Raw genomic sequence first — 22,503 nt, 5'->3', positions numbered from 1 at the left:
CTTCAGTGTTGTGTGTAACGCCTGTATATAAATATATTCGGAGGGGTATATTAAGAGGAGAGACTGCAACACTGATACAGAACCATGAGATGGCAGCAACACTTTCTGTCACGCTTCTGTCTCAGGGATTTGTTTTATTTGTTTGTTTGTTAGAAATTTTGGAAAATGGGGTGTGAAGGATAAACATCCACTGGTTATTAGAGGTATGGTCTTAAATTCAAATGGTAGCCACACTGCTAAATGACAAAATGTTCCTCTGTCTGTAAAGCATACTTTTAAAGCTGTTGAAGTTTGGTTACTTCTTGCTGTAGACGGCATAGCAGACCTTTCATTTGATTAATGGTGGGTTACAATCGAAAAAACAAAAGCTGCTGCACAGTTTTTCCACAGCAGATTTCACGTTTAGTGAAAGGCCGTCTTGTAAACCGTGAAGCTTTTTGTCGTGTGTGCATGGTTTCTGCATAGTTCTCATGAGGTCGACTTATCATCGTCATCCAAATTGTATGCGGTGAACAAAAATCTCTCCCAAAACACTAAGTGTATTCATGCGAGCCACTGCATCGTGGGTCGGATCTCTGTTTGGCTCGCACTCCTGCCTCTGAGGTCAGACTGCAGAGCCCCTGTCCAACAATAACACCAGACCACTATAAGGCCCATATGAAGGCAATAAAATCAATTTTGACATAAACCCTTTATTTTCTTCTCAGTATACATTACATGACCAACAAACAAAAAACATTCTACAGTACTTTAAAAAATAATTTTAGAAAACAACAATCATACAAATCGGATTTGCCCAGCGAGTCTCTAAATAGCTTGAAACTGCAGTGGAAGGCATGGCTGAGCATAAGTCCATGTTAAAAAAGACACAAAACAAGAGAGAGCAGATACAAACAAGATGCCAATAACCAACATTGGTCAAAGCATTAAATACTAAAAGTGAGAACAAAGTACAGGACTGAGCATCTGTACAGTCATTCCTTTCAAGGCAAAGCCAGAATATTCCTGGATGTGTGGCGCCACTAGCGTTTGGCCACAGGACGAGGGGGTATCAGTAGAAGCCCCTCTCCAATATAAGGTCCACTGGTGATAAGTCAAACCTAGCTCCAGCTCCTGTGGTGTGATTTGTGGAGGGTCAAGGGTCGATCTCCATGGGAACAACCGTGAGGATAGCGTCCTCGTTTCCACGCCGCACAACTATGCTCAAGGTGACGTCCCGCTTGACGGCGGCACTGACGTCAGTCGCTGATGAGATCCTCTGGCCGTTGACAGAGATGATGACATCGTGCTCTTTGAGTCCAGCACTGGAGGAAAGAAGAAGATCAACACTGAGCAAGGGCTTCATGAATGGCAAGCGTTTTATGTGTGAGTAACAGCCGTAATAATATACATTTTAGTAATCTGGGGACGATTATCTTAGTAGTGACATGATATTCCTGCACAGTTTTAGCCACTAAAGAGGTATATGGGACTGAAAGGTAACACTGGCCAGTGATGAGGGCTTCCTCTTGGTTTAAGATGCTGAGCATGTCATCACAACGTCAGTTTAACAACAGCTGCATGTCACCCCCATCACTCGCTATCCTCATTTCCAGTCAGCTCTACCCTTTGTAGTATCGAATAAATGCAAAGATGCCACAGAAATAACAACACAAAAGGCCAATGCTGTTCTGCATGTGGTCTTAGTAAGTAAGTCAGTTACACAATAAATCAAGTTATCATCAAGTTATCCGACTGTATGTATCGTCTTTATTCAAACAAATCTAACTTGTACTTTGGTGAGGTTTGGTTTGCAGGCCCGTGAGCACAATCCGAATCCACGTAACATCTGTTGTAAGAACTCTAACAGTGAGAACGATGATGATGGGAATGGTAGCACAGCGAGGTGAGAGCGCCTTGCAGATAAAAACATGTTGGCCAAACGTACACCCGTACTGAAAAAACAAACAACCCAGTAAATCTAAAACCACGCGCAGACCAGGGGAGCAACAGTGTTGATATCAAAAGAGTACTCTAAATGCGGCTGCTTAATCACAGCCACACGCAAACACGGACCTCCACACCTTCACTTTCCACAGCATCCATAAATAGAAGTGCAGCTCGGTGCTCCGCTCATTACACTCAGCTGCTCTAACACCTCCAACACAGCAAACCGATGGTTCTCTGCAGCAGGGTCAAGATTTTTTTTAAAGGCCACAAAGCAGCACAAAACAGAGCGAGATCAAAAGCGTGAATAAAAGGAGCCACAGAAATGCAATTATTCAGAAAGCAGGGTGATTTATGCAGCAAGTAAACTGACGAGGCCCTGTAGGGGACCCCGCTCTGGAATGGGCTGGGTGAACAGGCACAGGAAAACCACAGCGCAGCCAGTAACCTCCCTGCATGAGGTTTGAAGGAAATAGCTGACCTCAGCGTCTTCCGAGCCCCACTCTGCTGGAGTTGTGGTGGCGGCTGATTGGAGTGGGCTGCGATTGTGGGAGGAGGGGGATATTTTAGAGGGCCAGGCACTCCAGGCACGCAGGAGTGAGCCATGAATCTGCGTCCCATTACGACAGTTGTGTCGGAGGCTTTGTGTGTCTTTGAGTGTGCGTCTATGCACACTTGACAGTCAGAGGAGGGAAATGAAGCGAAGGAAGGAAATTAAATCGGTCTGTTTGCAATGCGAGAGGGGAGCAAGAGCTACACGGAGAGTGATGACAGCGAATTAAGAGCACACGTGTAACGACAACATCACATAGCTGAGAAACAATCAAAGGCGAGTTGCATTTGTGCCTCACTGAAAGCCAAGATGTTACAATCAAGTGAATTCAAACTGAGCCCACTCTAATGGATGCCATGTGGGCAAAACATCTTCCTCACGTTGCAGCCGGTGTTTTCGCGATGACCTCCATGACGTAAGCTCCAGAGGTGACGTCAGGGAAGTCACGGTGTCGAGTCTTCAGCTCTTTGGTCAGCCTGGAGGTAGAAAACGGGGCAGAGAGTTTAGCAATCAACCGCCAGTTTTATAAAGCCAAAAAAACAAGGAATGTATATGTTGCAATATCCCATAATGAAGGCTGCACTGCTGCCATTTCACTGGCGACGGTCATATATAAAGTGTGCAACTTACGATGGAGTGAGAGTCATCATCCTCACACCGATGTACTTCTTCTTAGCAGCCGCTCTCCCTAGAGATGGACAACAACACAGTGCAGATACAATCATTCAACCTCTCGCCTGCAACAGTCTGGGTTCTTAGTTTTATGAGGGCGTTTGTTTTGAGCTCCGAAACAATAAAAATCCCCCAGGGTATTTTTATTCTGTATGTGAGTGATAGACATATTACTTTAGATTGGGCAGTGGATCACAGATTATCTTGCACATGTCTCGCAGGACAGTGTGCACGTGTTTCATCATCTTGTTTTTTAAAATGTTGTTTCATCGTTCAGACAAATCAAATCAAGACGCCAAGCTGGCAGTCACATATTAAATATACGCGTGTGTTGTTCCATAACGCTACGTGAGGTAACCGAGGAAAAGCAATACAATAAAAGATCAACCTGACATGTGCTGGCTTTTTCTTCTTAGTAGTTTATTTGCAATGTCAAAATATTGTTGGGTAATGCTGGGCAAGGATTCATAATGCTAGAAATGTAGGTAATATATCTCAAGAGAGCAGAGAGATGAAAAATATCAACCAAAGAAATGGCATGCAGAATGAGTGTATGCTCCTTAACTGTGCACATCTCTTCAACTCTTGCGGCCAATTCTAAGAATTTTCCTCCTGCAGTTTGTCTTGGAGATTGAATAGAAGTGACAAAATGAACACATGATAGGTTTTGTCAGTGATAGCTCATACCTCTGGACAGCCTGTCATAGGACTCTGCCAGGAACTCTCGTATTTTGTCTGAGGGTATGGCAAAGGAGATGCCGGCAGTCACTTTCAACGTGTTGATCCCAATCACCTCGCCATCCTAAAAACAGCAAAGCCCAGTTTAGTCTTTGGTGACAAAACCATTGTTGTATGGATTTCAACATTTCACGGGAATGTAAAAATGGCTTACCAGATTTAGCAGAGGCCCTCCTGAGTTGCCGTACTGTGAATCAAAACGATGCATCACTTAATATTTGTGTTTGCTAGAAAAATAAAGCGTAGCCATGCATCTTCATTCGCCTACATTTATGATGGCATCTGTCTGGATGTACTCCATGTCGGAGTTGAGGAGGCCCAGCTCTTTGCCGCCTCGCTGAGTGGTGCTAACGATTCCCGTAGTGACGGTGTTCTGGAGGGAAAACGGGCTGCCGATAGCGACCACAAACTCCCCCGGTCTCAGGTCTGATGATCGGCCCAGCAGCAGCACAGGGAGCTTTGTCTGCGAGTGAGAAGACACAGAGGGACGACATGTTCACATCACTGGAGGCCAAAACAATGAACTCAACTAATGGAGACCAGGAAGTAGAAACAAACATGAAATGAACAATTTATAAATTAAAATGACATGAAAGCATGGCCTGCTATTGGAAGCTGGTCTGATGAATAAATCTGTTTCATAGTATTCATGTGTTTTGGTGACTAATAGACCGACGTCACAAAAGAGAATGTAATGCAACATGTGTTCTACATATTACGGCTCTAAAAGAAAATCTCACACTCAGTGTTGCTTCAAGTGCAATTATCTACTGAGCTTTAAGGGCTTTTCGCAATCATTTGTTTTATGAGTGGACAGCAGGAAAATATTTACAACAAAACCACAAACAATCTTCTAAACACAACCCACTCAATGCTGCATTGAAATGCTCCCCAAAAAAACCCAATTACTTCTTTTCCACCGCAGTAAGAAGTGACATTTAGCCCAAACAACGCAACTCAAAATGCTAACAATCAAGACCAAAAGCATCTAACTGAGAGTGTGGCCCCGCTGTTAAATCATTCCTAAAGGTGAGTGTGTGCCAACAGGCCACAGATGCTGGAACATTGACTGATATACGGTAAATAATGAGAACCTTGAGCTCCGGTTGGCCCTGTTACACTGGGCAGTGGAAACCAGGCGACAGAGAGCTGGCCTCTACAAGGCAGAGAAGATATATCTATTCATCCACAGTCACAGTTTCCTCCTCTGAATGGAATCATCTCTGCTGGGCAGCCTGCAGTCGAAGCCCACGCACCACCACATCACGTTGACCCGACGGCCTGAAGGCAGGCGAGCACTATCTTACACTAAAGGAGCTGTCCCGAGTGATCCTCCTATGTATCCATTTTGTTTACTCAGGGTTATAAATAGGAGCCGGAGGAGGCGGTAAGGTAACTGAGACAGCAGCACAAGTTGGCACACACAGACAAAAGAATGAAAGTGAAATATGCACACCCAGTCGAACACTCAGACGTCGCACGCTGAATCACAAATCCTATTCTCAGTCATAAAACATGACTCCTTGCTGCCAACGCATGCATACATTTTCCTCTCTGTTTATGGAACATCAACTGACAGCAGACATATGATTCATAAACTAGAGATAGGATTGTGGGAAAACATTTAAGACACTTTTGATTCAGTCGCCGGCATTTTAGACATTGCCGTAAACAATCTCGACCCTTAAGGTGAAGTTATTATTAGAAGATGACAAAGATAGTGACAGCCAGCAACTGAGGAAGAGGACCTTTCAACCCTACTTTCCACCTTACCCCACACACACAGATACACAAATACAAAAAACACTCGTGTCTGAGGCCGTGTTCGTGAATCCTGTGGGTTTGCGTGAACATTGTAGGGATGTTTAAAGTAAACACGGCACACACACGCAGGCTGCAGAAGTATGTACATGACACACACACACACACACAAACGAACAGGCACCTGACCCAGGAGTAGCATGCTGTATAATCCCCCCCCCCCTTCACACTCCCATGTGAGACAAGAGTATAACCAGATGGAGAGAGGAAGCAAGAGAAACACACACAGCTGAGAGAGAGAGAGGACGTCAGGTGGACGCTGCCAAGACATTCAGGACTCTGCCGGTCACCACGATAATGATAACGGTTGGTGATACTGCCGGTGTCATAGCGACTGTTGCTATCTGGCGAAAACCTTGTCTCTTCAAAACGACAACTCTGAGGAACGGCTTTGTTCTCAGCTCGACTGCAGTTAATCCTAATGTCTTCTGAAAGAGTTTAATGAACGTGAGTAATACAGAGTTCAGACACACACAAAATCACAATGCATTCAAAATAAATCATGTCAAAAGAGTACGCTGACAGCCAAACAGCGCTGAGGTGAGAGGGCAGAACAAACGCTGAACATGACTGCCCAACTTTTTGAAAGACCCCTAGCTTACATATCGCTTACTCATCGTGACTCGTCAGCAATCTGGAATGAGTTGTGGAAAATCTCTGCCTCTCCTGACCACCCAAGTGACTCACCCTACTATTTTAGAAGAAGGTTACGACTGCACTCGTACTTCACCCAAAGACGCTATAGCCACACTTAAAGGAAGGAGGCAAGGTGAAGCAGGGAAACAACAAACACCACACACCGCTGGAAGGACAGTCTGAGAATGTGAGACGAATGAGTCAAACGCAGTCGACTTTGATATGATGTGATGCATGCAGCGCGCGTTGGCCGAGACCGGTTTGTGACCAAAGAAATATTTTTGGTCTAAAGACTCAGAAAAGCAGCAGTTTGATGGTCAACAAAAATAAAACATACGTGCTTCAGAGTTTTTGAAAAAGTCTACAAGGATAGCTACTTCCTGAAAGGGAAAACTGTCACAAAGTTCTTGAGTGTTTAGATAAGAGAGAAAAGTGGAACATCAGATTAAAGGCGGGAGGACTAAACAACTTTGACCAAAGAAGTACGGTTTAAAGCGGCTCGTGTCGTTTTCCGTCTTCTGTCGCTGAGCTGGGATTTTGATTCAGCCTCCTGCACACAGACAGATTCTTGGGACGACATGGCGAAGGGACAGTCGGACAGATAAGCTGGCAAGACAAGCAAACAGCCCGCTTTGAAAACAGCAGCAGAGTTGCCGTAGAGATGTGTCATTGTGTAACGTTACAACCTCGCTCGTTACACTCACGGCCGCTTTATGACCCGAGGAACCAGGTGCATACCATCCCAGTCAAGCCCAGATGGACTGTGGCTTACTAGTCTCTGAGACACATGTGTATGTATATATGCACACACACACACACACACACACACACATATGAGCACACAGAAAGAGGGAGTAGGTTGCCAGGGCATGAACCCTCACAAACTCTGTCAATTAAAACACACACACCTGGCACTGCTTGGATATACAGCGAGTTAAAAAACACACACACACACACACATTCGGACTAGGACGCTGCTTTGGAGTCAGAGCGTGGCCCAAACCGTAGCCTATGGAAGCTAAACTGCAGTCACGTCACGCTTTCCTGTTCTTTTCATACAGGTGACTTCAAAGCAGGGAACTGACTTTGATAAGTTCCACCTTGCAACATGCATAAATACACAAAGGTTTAGGGTCGTACGTGTGCCCTCGGGGGTCGTGCTAATGCAGATAAAAAATGGGGCAGGATTCAGCACGCTCATACATAACATCAAGTCAGAGGAACGGAAGATCAGGCTGAGGGGACACCGCGTGTGTGTGTGTGTGAGTTTGTCTGCTTGTCTGGCGTGTACGTGACTCATTTAATTGTGCGTGAGTCCCTGTTTGTGCGTGTTTGGTAGACCGACAAAATATGTCGGTGAATGTAACCATGAATTTCACACACAAAGCAATCGTCGACGCATTGAAGTGGGTCTTCGCTCCGCTGAGCATTTCCTCACACTGTCAGTAACATCAACATGTTCAAATCACACTGGCTGAGCCACATCCTTGCCGACACGAGTACGGCAAACCACTATGGTTTCCATATGTTGCTGGGAAGGTTTTTCTATAAGAGCAAACATATGTCGGTGACTTCCTTGTGTATGTTCCACTCTGTGCAGCTTTGCACGAGAGCTCAGAGCGCTTGAGGGCGTCTCGGCTCTGGCCAGACACCACAAAAACGTTGAACTGCACAAACACAATGATGAGAGGAGATGAGGTCTTTATTTGTTTCAGGATAATTGCCTGAAGTATGTGAACCACAACTCTCAAGTATCCTGAGTCATACTTTTATTTATATGGAAAAGTTTATTTGTGCTCTGGGATGATTTGCAACCTTTTCAGCACTTACACTGGTGTGCTGGTTTTAGAAAATGAATGGACATTTAACTGCCAACACAGATATAATGGTGACAAGAGTGAAAACTATGGCCGTCATATAGCTTTTATATGTCCAAAGCAGCTGTATTGTAGTCCAGACTCTTCTTTATATGGCTGGGGGAACACACTGGAATCTGCTCAAGCAAGTCAGTGGGTCACTGGATCGCAGTCTAAAAAGCAGAGGGTTATGGCCCTGCCTGTATGTGTTGCACTCGCCTCAAGCCGACACCCAAACGGTGGAGTAAGACACTTGCAATAAATGAGTTCGCAGATAATAAAAGTCGCTGGCTAAATTACAAGAACACATATTTTCTCATTTCCCTCTAAAGTGCAGAAAGTGTTTTTATTTCCAGCAGCATTAAAGCAACATGTACTTTTATCTCTGGATAATCAGGAGAACACTGACAACAGTTAAGGGGCAATTTCTTCAGCAGTGCCATTGAAAACCATTCACTGTGAGAGTGAGGGCAGAGTAAACTTGTTTGAAATGTCGCTGCTGGATCTTCTTAAATGCCAATGCTGCAATTTCTTCCTAATTTGGGTGAACCAACCCTTAAAGGCAGGGTCAGCGGATCGATGGCCCTAATTAAATGGGTGTTGTGAACACACCAGAATACACCACAGCTTTGTATCTATTTCGAACAAAAATGCAATTTTAAAAAGTGAATGGCTGAAATATAATACTAATAATAATAACACATCAAATTTTTATAGCGCTTTTCAAAATACCCAAAGACGCTTTACATGGCAGAGAGAAACAGAACAAACAAACAAACAGAAAGAAAAAGGAAAGAAAGACAGAGGAGCAAACAAAACAAACAAACAGAACATTTTGGTAAAAAAAATACACTGTTCGTTATCAACAATCTGATCAAAGCTGTGGTTCATTTGAAATGCTTCATACGCACACATACAGTGATGTCATTGAGTGGTAACGCGAAACAGTTTTCAGCTGCTGGGGTTGGAAAACAATTACGCACCCAAAAAGAGAAAGTGCATCAAGACCCAGCGGGCCAAAAGAGTGTGTGTGTGTGTGGTGTGTGTGTGTGTGTGTGTGTGTGTGTTTTTCTTGGCTCTGATCCCACCCGACTTCATCCTTAATGGGAACCATTTTGGTCACAGGGACAAGAGATGAAGGGGAGAGGTTGGCTCAGGGGGAGGATGTTGATTCATTTCCCCTCTGCGTGTCTGTGAAGGACACCATGCAGTGTCTTTCCACTGGCAATGGAGCGCGTCCTCCTCGTCCCTGCACTTAAACCCATCCGTGTGACACACACACACACAAACAGATTTGAATAATTGACTGCAAGCTTGCATTTTGTCTGTCAGTACTGTTAATCTAGGGAAATGTACACATATCTTACTTCCTGGGTAAACATTTACCCAATGTTACTGATGAATAGATAAATGCGGTACAGAGAGGCACATTCCTTCTCTTTCCTCTCTGCACATAAACACAGACACAAACTCATGCATGTTCCAATAATAGCCGAGTCCAAACCAGCACCAGGCAAACGTCCCAGAGAGAGGGGTTTGAGACTCTTGCTCGGGATGGGTAACACAGAGACAGACAGGGCTGTTGTTCCAGAGCACCATAAGAAAAACTGCCACACTGCAACATCTCATAAAAAATGTTTTAGCATGAGGGTTAAGTTAATGGCTCATTCATTCATAGTAATTACTTCTTTTTGAGGCAACTTATCATTACACCGCCTCTGGTGTCTAAAAGAGGAATAGGGAGCTTTCCATTCTAGTATGGCATATATATGCAGATTCAAATCATAACTCTTTATGTTTTGGGTTTGATCTAAAAGTCCAAAAGCTTGACAGGCCTGCTGTGCCTCCGAACCATAGGTTTTGAGCTTCAGTCAGTCAGAACAAAGCCAAGGATCAATGCATCCACCGGATTCAGCAAGGTTAATGACGGCACAGGCCATGCAGGGAAATGATCTGGAATGATATGGAAAATTCCCTGCACGCTACATTTGAGTGTTTTCAAGTCCTTCCAAGGGTCAATATGATGAAATAAATGTCCCTCCAAGCCAGCGAGCTTTCAAGTCAGAGTGAAAGCCGGTAAATCTGAATGCGTCCAAGTCATTGTAAGCGCTTCCAAGTGAATGTGGCAGTGTCCAAGTTCTGAGTGAAAGAATGAGGTTAACGAGAGGCCTTTTATAAGCTGAAGCACAATGAGTTCTATCATTATTGCGCCGTTGCCACATCACACAATGCACTCATTAGCCTATTAGCTCACAGAGTCCTCCAGACATATGGATCCATTTTCCAGGCCTTGACCACATCGCTCGGTCTTTCTCTGTCCCTCTAGTTTTCTCTTTCCCCCCCCCCATCCTTTCTACACAGGAACAAGTGAGTACAACGCTTCCCCCCTTCCCTTCCCCTCTGAAGTTCCATCTGCTGTAGACGGACTAATGTATTCCCCAGAGCTGAGGGGTAGACCACAGCCCCGAGAACGGACTGGGTCTGGCTTCCAATAAACTCCAATTTCACGGAGAGAAAGAAGACAGAAGCGAGTCTTTACGCTCAGGGAAAACCTAACTCGATACTTTCTCACTCATAAACTGGTGCAATTGTTTATTGATTATCTGTGGCTGCTTCTGGAGTGCTGACTTTGACAGAATTCAGCTTTTTAATCGAACAGAGAGGACGCTATGAGGAAAAGGAGCAGAGGGTGAAGGCATGAGGGATGAGGGAGAGGAGGATGGATGATTAAAGATATATTTGCAGCCCCTGTCAGGGTATGAATTTAACTCACAAATAAATAACTGATCTGTCAAGCTTCTTCAACTAAAGATACATTTGTGGGCTCATTTATTGTTTGTTTAGCATCGTACTGTTGTAATGCTTTTAACTCTACAACTTCCCTTTCTTTTTCATTCTCTATGGATCCAGCGTGCAGTAAGAATTTAGGGATATCTTTCTCGTTTGTTGCTCTGTTGCATCGCTGTTACATCAGGTCAGCTACCAGAGATGTGGAATTGAGACTTGACACTTGGCCGGCCCGGCTGTGTCAACAATCACAGAGAAGCTGTGGCAACAACACACACAGAGGGAGAGCGACTTCATTCTCTGCTCAGGTAGCCATGACTCCACTATATCTTCACACAGCAAATAGTTGTTTGTTGCTATCATTCATATATGCTGCATCATTCACTCCGTCATCTAAACGTTTAGTTCACTGGCCTTGAATAAAGGAAGAATATTTCAAAGCTGGAATTCACAGTTATGACTCTTGGGTACTGAAATGAAATACCCTGTAGCTAGAGGTTTGGATGACTATATACTTTCCCTTTTAAATGTCATCCAAATGACAAGGCTCCTCGCCCTCCCACCCTCTCCTTAGATCTTACTCATCCTCTAATTTCGCCCTGTATTAGTTACACAGACACACACCTACACACACACACACACACACCCACACACATACACATTTTTGGTGGCCAGCACGAGTTATTTTTCACGCTTCCACAACACGAAGTAACAGCCATTCTTGAATCTGCAGCCATCTGCAACACGTGTGATTTGTTTGCAACACGTGATCCAAACAAATCCCCCTGATGATGATCAGCTTGCCATCAAAAGACGGAACATCTTTCATTGAAGGATGAACAAAAACAAAGCGTCTTTCACTGCTCTTTTCCGCACTCTTTGCTCCCATTGCCGGCTGAACAAAAACCGGAATGTTTCGACCTCTTTTCAGACTTCGAAAATGACTATGACTCCCAGTCAACAGGCGCTGGACCTCTGCCACGCTAACGTGGATCCCTCTGGTCCAGTAGACGGAGAAATAAACACAGACAGGGACGTGGAGAGAAAATGCAGAAGACATATGTCCTGTGCAGCAAAGGGTCGAAAGATTATCAACACTGGCCACAGGTTTGTGACAGTGAGTTTCGTAATATCTGCCAGTTGTTTTGGCCTTCTGACTGACCGGCACGTCGATCTTGAGGAGGGCGATGTCCGATTTCTCGTCCACGTCTTTGATTTTGGCATCGTAGGAGCCGCCGCTCTTCAGCTCCACTTTCACTCGGTGCTTATTGGCCACGACGTGGGCATTGGTCACAATCTGACCATCTTCTGCCACGATAAAGCCAGAACCACTGGCCACCGCCACCTCTCGCTTGGAATAGGTCATCCTGTGTGGGGAAGGAGAGGATGGTGGGAGAAAGGAGGAGGGGATTAGAGTGTTTCCCTTCACTTCACTCTTTCAACAGGTCTCCTCTTCTAGAAAAACAAACTGAGAAGACAGCAAAACCAACGCACTCCAAACGTGAAAAGCAAACAAAGTTTAAAGCACTTGAGTAGGCGGGTAAGTATTCAAAGGTGAGCTGGAGAGATAAAGTACACATAAAAACAGGAAGAGGAAGAAACAAATACGGACTGAAGACTTTGAATACAGCACAACCTCAATGAAGAACAGCTTTCAAGTCAACCCGAGGCAGCGACGGCGGAGGAGCGAGGAAAAAGACAAGAGACAGATCTGAGTGAGGGAAAGATGGAAACGTGGAAATCAGAGAGCTGCAGACGTTGAAAGAACCACTTTACAAGCTACAGTGACAGACGCGACGGAGACGACGCAGACAAAGAATTGAGGTGTCAAAGGAGGACGAGATCAAAGAGCATGAAAGCTATGAGAGGATGAAAAGAAAAGACGCTGAAAGACTGAAGTGGAGAATGAGGTGCTCTACCAACTAGTGTGGTCTGGTTAAGTACACAAATGGGCTGTAAATGATTGTGTGTTTCAGTCTGTCCCACACACACACACACACACACACACACAGGTGCACGGCTCTTACGTGCGGAAAAGTTCAATGTGAACAACAGACGGAGCAATTTTCTCCACCACGTCGGCGATGAAGTTGTATTTGTGTCTTGGGCTGTCTGGGTTGTCCTGAGCTGGAAATACAACACACACGCACACACACACACACACACACACACACACACACACACACACACACACACACAGGTCAGGATGTCAGACGAGTAAAAGCAAACAAAAGGTGCACCGAAATACTGCATGATGTAAGAGCTGTGTGAGAATAGAAAACCAACAAATAAAACTGTCCTTTATCATAACACAGAGCGGAAAAGAAAAGACGACAGTTCGTCTGTGGTGGAGACTGTCTAGGTCAGGCCTCACACACATGCACACACACACTCATTCACAAACTCTTAACCCTGACCTTAAAACTCTCAAATGAAGACTCAACCTTGACCTTTACCCCTCTTACTTCATTGTTGATCGTATGCATTGACTCTAAATTCTTGAACCATCAACAGATCTTTTGTCAAGACCAAACTGGTCCTCACAAGTACATTACCACTCAGACTCACAGGCACACACACTGTCTGACACTGTATGTATGAGGACTGCCAAATTCACTGAATCACCCATTCCACCATCTCTCCAAGGCAAGTCAGCAAATGTTGCCTGATTTACCTGGTAATTAAGGTCTGCCCAGAAGACAGTTTAAGCAAAGCTATGAATCAAAACTCCCTAAACCTTTCCCTCTGAGCTCTTCATCCAGCCAATGCGTAGCTCCTTATTTTGCCACGAGCCTCAGCCATTGCATTCTCCTAGAGAACACAATATACAAAAGACAAAGGCAGCCATAAGCCCTGGGATATCATTGATTGCAGTGAAGGGTTAAGGAAAGAGAAAGAGTCTTTCCACTTGAGGTGCATTTAAGCTAACAGGAGCATGGAATGAGCACCATCTTGCCGAACTGAATGCCACTAAATTATAGAGTATAAAAACATTTGTCAACCCGCAGGGGGAACATTCTGGTGTTATATGATCATTTAACTCAACTCTGTCTGTCTGTCTATCTGTGAAACTAGTCTACAGCTATGTGAGCCTGAACGTTTGGCAAAGCGGTGGTTTGAATGCTGCCATGCTGATGTGATCATGTTCACCAATACGTTTTGTGTTCAACACAAGTACAACTGAGACTGATGGAAATCTCATTAGTTTTGCAGGTATTAACTCAAAAACCGACGTATTGAAAACTTTGATCCAAAGATGGCAGCAGATAAAAAGTCAGTGGATCATCAAAGTGCTTCGAGTTCATCCTGAGGGGGACATGGATGTCTATAAATGTCTATGATCCGATTCCATGACCATCCTTCCAATAGTTATTGAGACATTTTACTCAAAACCACAAATGTAAAACCTCCTGGTGGCACGAGAGAAAACGTCATGGGATCACCAAAGTCAGTAGGGTACATCCTCTGGGTACCATGAACATCTGTATATAATGTTGAGATATTTCACAGGACAGCTGCAAACTTATGTTGTCTCTAACTTGGCGCGAGAGAAAAAGTCAGCGCGAATCAAAGTCATTGGTCTCAGCCTCTCGATCAGTGGTTCTCAAACTTGGGGTTGGCTAGTTAGTATTAAAAATAAAACAACATATTTTTGACTGAGGAATTCTATTACTTCGCCTACAGCAGTGGTATAATTTGCCTCACAGTAGATGTGTCGAGTGTCTGTGAGAGTCAAAGTGAGCATGCATGTGAGTGTATGATGGGGCATTTCCAGCAGATAAGTGGTAGAGAAAAAGTCACAGAACGTATTAAAAAAATCCACAGAGCCTGGAGCACATTGAGCAACAACAAGATGCTATCTATTCAAACAAAACAAAAGAGAGTCGAGTTATTCTGGGGGGTCGCGACTCGAAAAGTTTGAGAACAACTGCTCTAGATATCTGTATCAAATTTCATCCAATCGTTGTGAAAACATTTCAGCTCAATCTGTAAACCTCGTGGTGGCAGGAAAAGTCAGGGGAACAGCAAAGTCAGTAGGTTTCATCATCTGGGGAGCATGAACATCTGTACAAAAAGTCATAACATCTGTAGGTTGTTGAGATATTTTGGTCTGTGCAGAAGTGTTGGACTGGTTCTCCAAACCTCCACATTTATTTTCCCAGTTGAACTTTAAAGCTACAAATCAAGCATTAAATCTGATGAATCACGCAGGTTTCCCACCACATTAAGAGAGCGACTGGAGTAATTTCCCCCATGCTAGATTCACACCCAGGGGGGTTCGTGGTCGGCTCTGATGGGATTATTATAAGAGAGAGCAGGCCCAGTGTCCAGAACCTGTTGTCTCTGGAGCATCCATACAGTCTCTTCCACTTCACCATGTTACCATGAGCGCTGCCTTCTCACACACACGGGGAGATGTACTTCCAGAGACACACTGCTTCAACTGCAACGCCATGTGATGAGAGTAGAATTATAGGCCCATTTGTGACGATTTTGTTGGGGAATCATAAATCAGATGCACAGTTCAGAGGCCGGCCAAGCTATTGTTGCATGATTTATACACCGTGTGGGATTATTTCACTGCTGAACTGAGCTTAGAAAGGCTTTACTGTCATAGAATTAAGTTGATTTACGAGCAGATGTCTCCTTAGATGCCAAAAATGTGTCATTCATCTTTAACTTCGAAGTCATGAAAGGCACTGATGTGTGGAGAAAAAGGTCAGCATGTCAAGCTTTTAGAGCGTTGTGATCCACGGAACTGCTTTTGTAACATTTCTCCATCTCCTGAAACGTTGCCAGAGGCTCACTCTAGATAAGCGCTGTAATTGCAGGCATCAGGTAACACATAATTGATTTTCCACTGTGTGCAAAAAAAACCAAGTATTTAAATATGGATATCATATATAGAAAAAGGGAGATACCTCAGATAATGTAGCTGTTGGTCAGTTTAGAAATATTTCCAGTAAAAGTGAACAGATAAGGTCGACTTGCTTCTAGCTGTTAAGTGTAACATTGTGACTTATTTAGTTTGGATGTGGCTCTGATTTTCTGCAGTTAAGAAGATATACAGTCAAGCTTTGCTGCTGTTTATAACATTACAATGACTCATTGGCAACATTTCGTGACCCACTGTGCAAATAACCACATTTTTCCATTTCTAATTTTGTTTAAATTGTTGCATTTTAATTAAATTCTAAATAAAACGTTTTTTTTGCTTTATTAGGGACTTCACCCAAGGTTGGCAGCACAGAATACAGCCAGAAACACACACACACACACACACACACACACACACACACACACACACACATCTAAATAAATAAGGGGGCAGTTTTAGCAGCATGGTAACAGTGAGGTAATAAGTTGTGCATTAGGCTCAGGATAGGGAGATACACAGACCTACTGTCAAATGTACAGAAATAAATGCTGATTTATCATTGTCCAACAGTGACTCTACTGGCAGAGAGGGCAGACGCGAGGTATAGTGGGCTTGGGAAGTCATAGGTTTGTTTGTGTTGTACATCGTTTTGAGATACATTAGAGCATAAGAGCGAAGGATGTCTGTAAAAGAAGCTGCAGCAAAGATGGTCGAGCACAGAGAAATAATGAGAAAGAGAATTACAGGCATCGTGAACAGGAAGGAAGATAGATGAGAAAACCAGACAGGGAGACATGCAGAAACAGGGGCCCAGACAGACTGATAGAACAACATTAAAAAAAGGGAAAGACACATGCACAGAGATGATCGTTTGATATTATGAGTGGCTGAGACAAGTCGAGGAGGAATGTGCATATTCAGCACATGTCCCTAGCCGGAGTCACAGAGTGCATTCTGCTGTAGCAGCAGTTACCCGGCAGCTACGAATTGTATCGGGTTGACAATTGGATTAAAATCCAAACAGATGATCTGCATGGCCGCACCATGATCTTTATTCGGCTAGATCAGCTTCTAACATTTTGTAGGTTGTTTCAGCGTCCACCGTATGCAGTTCTGTGTAAATAACAGGCTATTTGAGGCATAAGGATAACATTTTTTCCTGTCAGTCTCTCCATTACCACTGTCAATAAAGACTTTAAAATGCCAAAAACATAAAAAGTGGGTAAACTTAATGAAATATGGCCCCATGGTCACAGAAATATATTACCTAATTGTCTTTGGCAAAACGAACAGCTTGAATAATCAACGTATTTACCGTCCAGACTCGAAATGACATCATGCAAAGTGTACTTGCATGTTTTCTTAACATGGGGCCATGTTGCAGGGTAGTTAAAGGCACTCAGAGGGGGTCGGGTTTCTTTTCAGTGTCAACTCCTGCTCTTCGAATTCTGCAGGCTTGATTACATCTTATGATAAATGTCAAAAAAATCAAGCAGGAGAGATGCTACTAAAGGCAGCATGATTCTCCAACAGCGTGGACATCTGATTCATCAAATGACTCGTTTTGTTGCAGCTGTGGAAATGTGCACTGGGGAACATCAATAGCACTCACCACAGTCTTGCTCTGTTTCAGACATGGTCAGCTGCCTGGCCATGACTTAACTATGTAAGTTGCTTACACGACTGACAATCAAATGTGGCGATACAGTCTGCCCTCACACTACACCCACACGGTTTTTAATGTATATGGAAACCTTTCCCAAAAATATAGGTTGCTAATTTTGTGTTTTCCTTCGGTGTCTCCGGCCTGTTTTAAACTGTCTTCAACGGAGGAGGAATTATGGCTTTGCATCAGCGCCAGGCATTCCTTTATGTGACTGTGAAGTGTGATTTATGAGCGACAACAGAGAGACAGAGAGGAAGAGAGAGACACGGAGAGAGAAAAAGAAGCGAGAGGAAGGAGCTGGGTGGTTGTGGGAGGAGGGGCGAGGTACGTTTTCCAAGCTTTGAGCTAAGTTATAGGTCTTTGAGGCAACAGGTGTTGAAGCTCTTCATTCAGAACTTTTCTACTGCAGATGTGGCAGAAACGTCAGCTGGATATGTGTAAAACAGATACTCCAAAAACTGATACAATGCCTTTACCACCTGCAGCCTTGTGTGTTTTCACATTACTGAATGGGTGAAATACGGTTCGCATGACACTCTGATAAAGTGCAGGTCCATACAGAAACACTACACAGTTATTACAAATGTATCACTTCAGTGCTGTTTCATAATGGCTACAGTGTATCTGACTTATCAGGCTTTGGAAATACCTTTTTGTTTAGCTCATGCAGGCTTCACTGGCATCAGCTGTATTGTTTAAAACAATCGGAGGGATTACAGCCGTGTGACTGCTGCTCACGTCAAGCTTTACATCAGGAGAAAGCTTGTGACTTCATTCAACCGGGCAAAAGTAAAAGACAGCTCTCTGATCGAGTCGAATTAGAATGCAGGAACAAGAGGGAAAGGCAGTTGAATGGGGGCTCTTGTTATCCGAAACACATGAGGGGTCACACGTTCAAAGAGCGAGTTGTGAAGAGCGAATGTGACACACAATAAAGACAATTTACAGATGTACTTGAGCCAACCTGGACAAGTTGTGAATGAACATAAATGTGTATGTTTGAGAAAGGCAAACAGTCCAGTGGATCTTAAAGGGAGATGTTCCTTTCACAAGTTTATTTCAGCACAAAGTGTTCCAAATAATTACTGTTAATGGCACCACAATCATAACCATCCTACTTTCTGCCAGATCTTCAATATATCAGTTTGTGTTGTGATCTAAACAACCTGAGCGTTACCTTTCCCGCAGGCTCCCCGCTGAATGAAAATAACAGGTGGCTGCTGCAGCTTCTGCGCCCGGCGGCTGACCCTCTTCAGCTCGCAGATATTCCGGTAGGACACCCCATCGCTTCCACAAACCGGGTCGGTGGCTTTGCATACGCAAGTCCCGGTCTTGCTTCTCCTCCTCACCGTGATAGTGTACGCAACCCCGGCGGAGACCGAGCACTCTAGCCCCTCTCCGCACACCGGGTCCCCGAGCTTCCCCAAGCCGCCGCAGGCTTCGCCCTCGCTGGACGCGCACACCCGGCAGCAATGGCAGGCGTCGAGGCTTTGTCCCGCCGGGCAGTCGGCTGATATCCGGGGACACATCGACTTGTCACACCGAGCGGGACATCCGATAACATAGCGGCTTGAGATTTGCGCATCTGCCGGCGCGGACGCAAAGGCTACGATTACGCACAACAGTGTCCAACGCATGATTCTCAAAACTAAACTAAAACAAGTTTTAAAAGTTAAAATAGAAAGTGTAAAAGAGTTCCAAAAGCTCGCTCTCTGCTTGCAGTGTAATGGGATGAGAGAGCTCAGTAGTAATGAGAGGGGAGTCACTTCAGCTGGAGAGGCAGTTAACAGAATCTCCACTGCGCAACCATTTACACCACTTTACTTTTTTTTTTGCTGGCACCACAACATCTACGCAACAAACTTTCTAGATAATCTCAACAAGCCTGGTGATTGGTGCGTTTACATGACGTACTGAACGGAAGAGCTGCGGTGTTTCTCCAGCAGTGTGAGGATAAACAAAAACAGAGGAAAGAGCAGAAAATAAACCTGCATAGGAACTGATGTACAATTATCTCAGCGCTGTGACAGTAAGCTAAATATTCTTCAAGAAACGGCATCGCAAAAAGGGCAATGAAGTTGAGGTTAAATTCCCTTTTCTCTTGATTCCCTCCAAGGGGAATTGAGAAGGCCAAGGTCATGGAACCCTCAGAAAGCTCATTTCAGAACACCTTTGGCTGATATTGGCATTGAACCTGATTTAGTTATTTACAAACAAATAAAAATAGAAAATGAAAAACCGAGTGGTGGAAAGAGCCACGGTACAGCAGTCCAGATGTTTGTTTTTTTACTACTCCCTTTATGAATAAATTGCTCCTGGCATCCACACAAGCCCTGTGGCTAATTATGAAAATCCGTGGTGGAAAAAGTTGGGTGGATTGTGGGATTTGTGGAGTTAATGCAACACTTTACAAACAGCCAAATTTGTTCTAATTGGAAAATTGCAAGTCAGCATCATTTATGATCTTATCCCAGCTGTATAAGCACCCAGCTAGCAGGGAAATAAACATTATCTAATGGGGACGTCCAGATAAAGTTCAAATGTAAATCAATCAAAGAGTAATCTAAACAAGTCTTTCCATTTTTGCCGCATACAGTTCTCCGAGAAAACTAAATCTCTCCGGAAATCGAACCTTTAAATTGATAATCTGTTGAAAAAACACGTTTTAAGTATCAATGGACCAAATGTTAATGTTGGCGAACAACACATCTCTGTTCGGTTTACATGTCTTGGGTGAGCTGTAAAAGAATGCAGTAAACACTGAGGCAATGAATCAGCGTAATAAAACTCCTCAATATAATTTGATTGATTATGGGAACGGGGTTATTAATGGCTCTTGGTTTAAATGGTGTGGCTGGACGCAGGGGGGCACCACTGCTGCTTGGGAACAGAGTGGATTGTGGGACGAGGGTTCCTGCGGTGCGCCAGCTCTCGGGGTAACACAAGCCTCTGTATCCAAAAGGCAATTAGGCAGGGGCATAAAGGGATGGAGGTCATGTATGCTCTCAAAGATCGGACTGCCTTGTGTCGCACAGGAAACAGTGAGACCTGTAACCCTGAATTCAAGTTTGGCTGATCAGTTTATCAATGAGAGCACCATGTCATTTTGATGCATAACAACACACACACCGTCGACTGCTGTACAAATGGATGAAACTCATACAGCAGTAGTGAGACCGTAACATCATCATCATATATGGCAAACCTCGTAGAGCTCAAGGACGTAGGCGAGAAACGGTGGGAAAATCCACACATGAAAACAACCTCATCGATAAGGAACACCCATTCTCCAAACAAGGCCAGTGAGTTTAACCGAGGATGGACTGCCCTGAGGTCTGTGTGATCTCTCCACCCCGGTCTGCTCTGGCTGTGAGCGAAGCCCTGGAGATTCCAAATGGGGCTTCATTTCCACGTCTGCAGCCACAACCAAAGTCTTACATCCTCCAATAAGGAGCTCAGATGAACCTTCATCCTTATACATGCGGGATCCAGAGTGTACTGCACACACGAAGACCGAGCCCAGCATGTGTCACGGCGGGTTATCTGACTGATTAAAGAGGCCTTTACATATTCAGTGTTGCTGCATGAGCTCACTCTGTTAATCCATCTCAACATTCTGCACAAAGCCAAAGGCTGCACATGCGGGACCGGCAGAATCAACACTGGTGGGGCAGCGAGGCGACGCTTTGAGCTGTCAGTGTATTCACATCCTGATTATTTGATCATACAGAAAATTATTTCAAGCACATTTCAACTGAAAACCAACTAATTGAGTTGTTGAAGTTGAAACAGTTAAATGAATCAAACATCTGTTTCATTGTGTTATTTGTGGTTTTGTAGACTTTTGCCTGATCATAATACATATTGTGCCCGAGCCGCAATTACAGTAACAGATTTGAGGGATCTGAGACAAGATTATCAGTAATGCTGCACTGCCCCTAGCAACTGGGCGGAAGTGGAAACCATCCAATGCTGTGCAGCAAGCAACATCAACCCTGAGGCACAAAGACATCGTGGGGCAAGTTCAGAAAGGAAGAGGACGGCAAGTGAACCAACTTGGCGAAAGGCCACAACATCAGAATGGAGAAAATTGGTGGTCGAGGAGGTGCGCCGAGAGGAGGAGGTCGCAAGAAGTACGAAGGCTGTCTCTCTCGTGAAACAGGGACAATGGATGCGGTGGGAAGGTGTGGAGAGAAGAAAGATCAGCTGGAGGGAACTATGGGAAATGGAAGCAACAAAAATTAGCTTTATCATCAGAGCTACTTATGACGTGCTTCCATCACCAAAGAATCTCCATCAGTGGGATGGCGAAGACCCAACCTGTGCCCTCTGCCCAACTCCAGCGACTCTCTGGTCGACGTCGGCCAGCAATTGATCTTTCCTCCAGAGATTGCTGCCACCAACCTCAGGCCAGACCTGGTACTCTGGTCCCCTTCACTGAAGAAAATAAAATGTCCAGTGGAAGTGGGATGCAGAGGACCTGTGGCTTCTTCGACCATCAGACTGCTGAAAGAGCTGGGAAGCCACGGTCAGGCTCTGCGGCAGACCATCAAGGCAGTCTCAGAGGCGGCTGAAAGAAGCAGCCAGTGGATTTGGATCAAGCGGAATGACCCGTGCTGGGCTCCAAATATGTCAGCATGAGTCACTTTAAGAATCCCCACCTGTTAACCATTCAAGCGTCTACCGTTCTCAATGTTGTCAAGTTTGAGACAGTTGGGCACGGCACACACGCTGAGGGTTGGTCATCCTGCAGCTGGCCGCCCTTGGGGAGGGTGTATAGTGTTGAAAGGCCGAAACACCCAATGACACATGGGAACATTACTGATGATGTGTTCTGGGCCCAACTGTCACAAAATTCGACAACCTAAACCAAACCAAGATACACCCCAAGCTGGAAAACCCACACTTGTCGATCGTCAACCACTCAAAACAAGGTTAACTTCCTGGAAGTGCTCACCACCTTGGCACA

General features: G+C 44.6%; 1 protein-coding gene across 1 annotated transcript; it reads right to left on the bottom strand.

The window, feature by feature from the left end:
• Positions 1 to 682: 682 nt before the first annotated feature.
• On the bottom strand, positions 683 to 19,304 carry LOC306785439 (serine protease HTRA1A-like). The gene is made up of 9 exons (XM_079279815.1): positions 18,712 to 19,304; positions 13,017 to 13,116; positions 12,152 to 12,356; positions 4,158 to 4,352; positions 4,044 to 4,076; positions 3,839 to 3,953; positions 3,110 to 3,167; positions 2,860 to 2,955; positions 683 to 1,304 (listed from the first exon to the last, which is right to left on the bottom strand). The coding sequence occupies exons 1-9, from the start codon at positions 19,169 to 19,171 to the stop codon at positions 1,136 to 1,138; spliced, it is 1,431 nt and encodes a 476-aa protein (XP_079135941.1). The 5' UTR covers positions 19,172 to 19,304; the 3' UTR covers positions 683 to 1,135.
• Between the last annotated feature and the right edge of the window lie 3,199 nt (positions 19,305 to 22,503).

This window comes from Melanostigma gelatinosum (assembly GCF_949748355.1).
Source record: "Melanostigma gelatinosum genome assembly, chromosome: 12".
NCBI classification, from domain to species: Eukaryota; Metazoa; Chordata; class Actinopteri; order Perciformes; family Zoarcidae; genus Melanostigma; species Melanostigma gelatinosum.
This window is presented reverse-complemented; position numbering and strand designations above follow the sequence as displayed.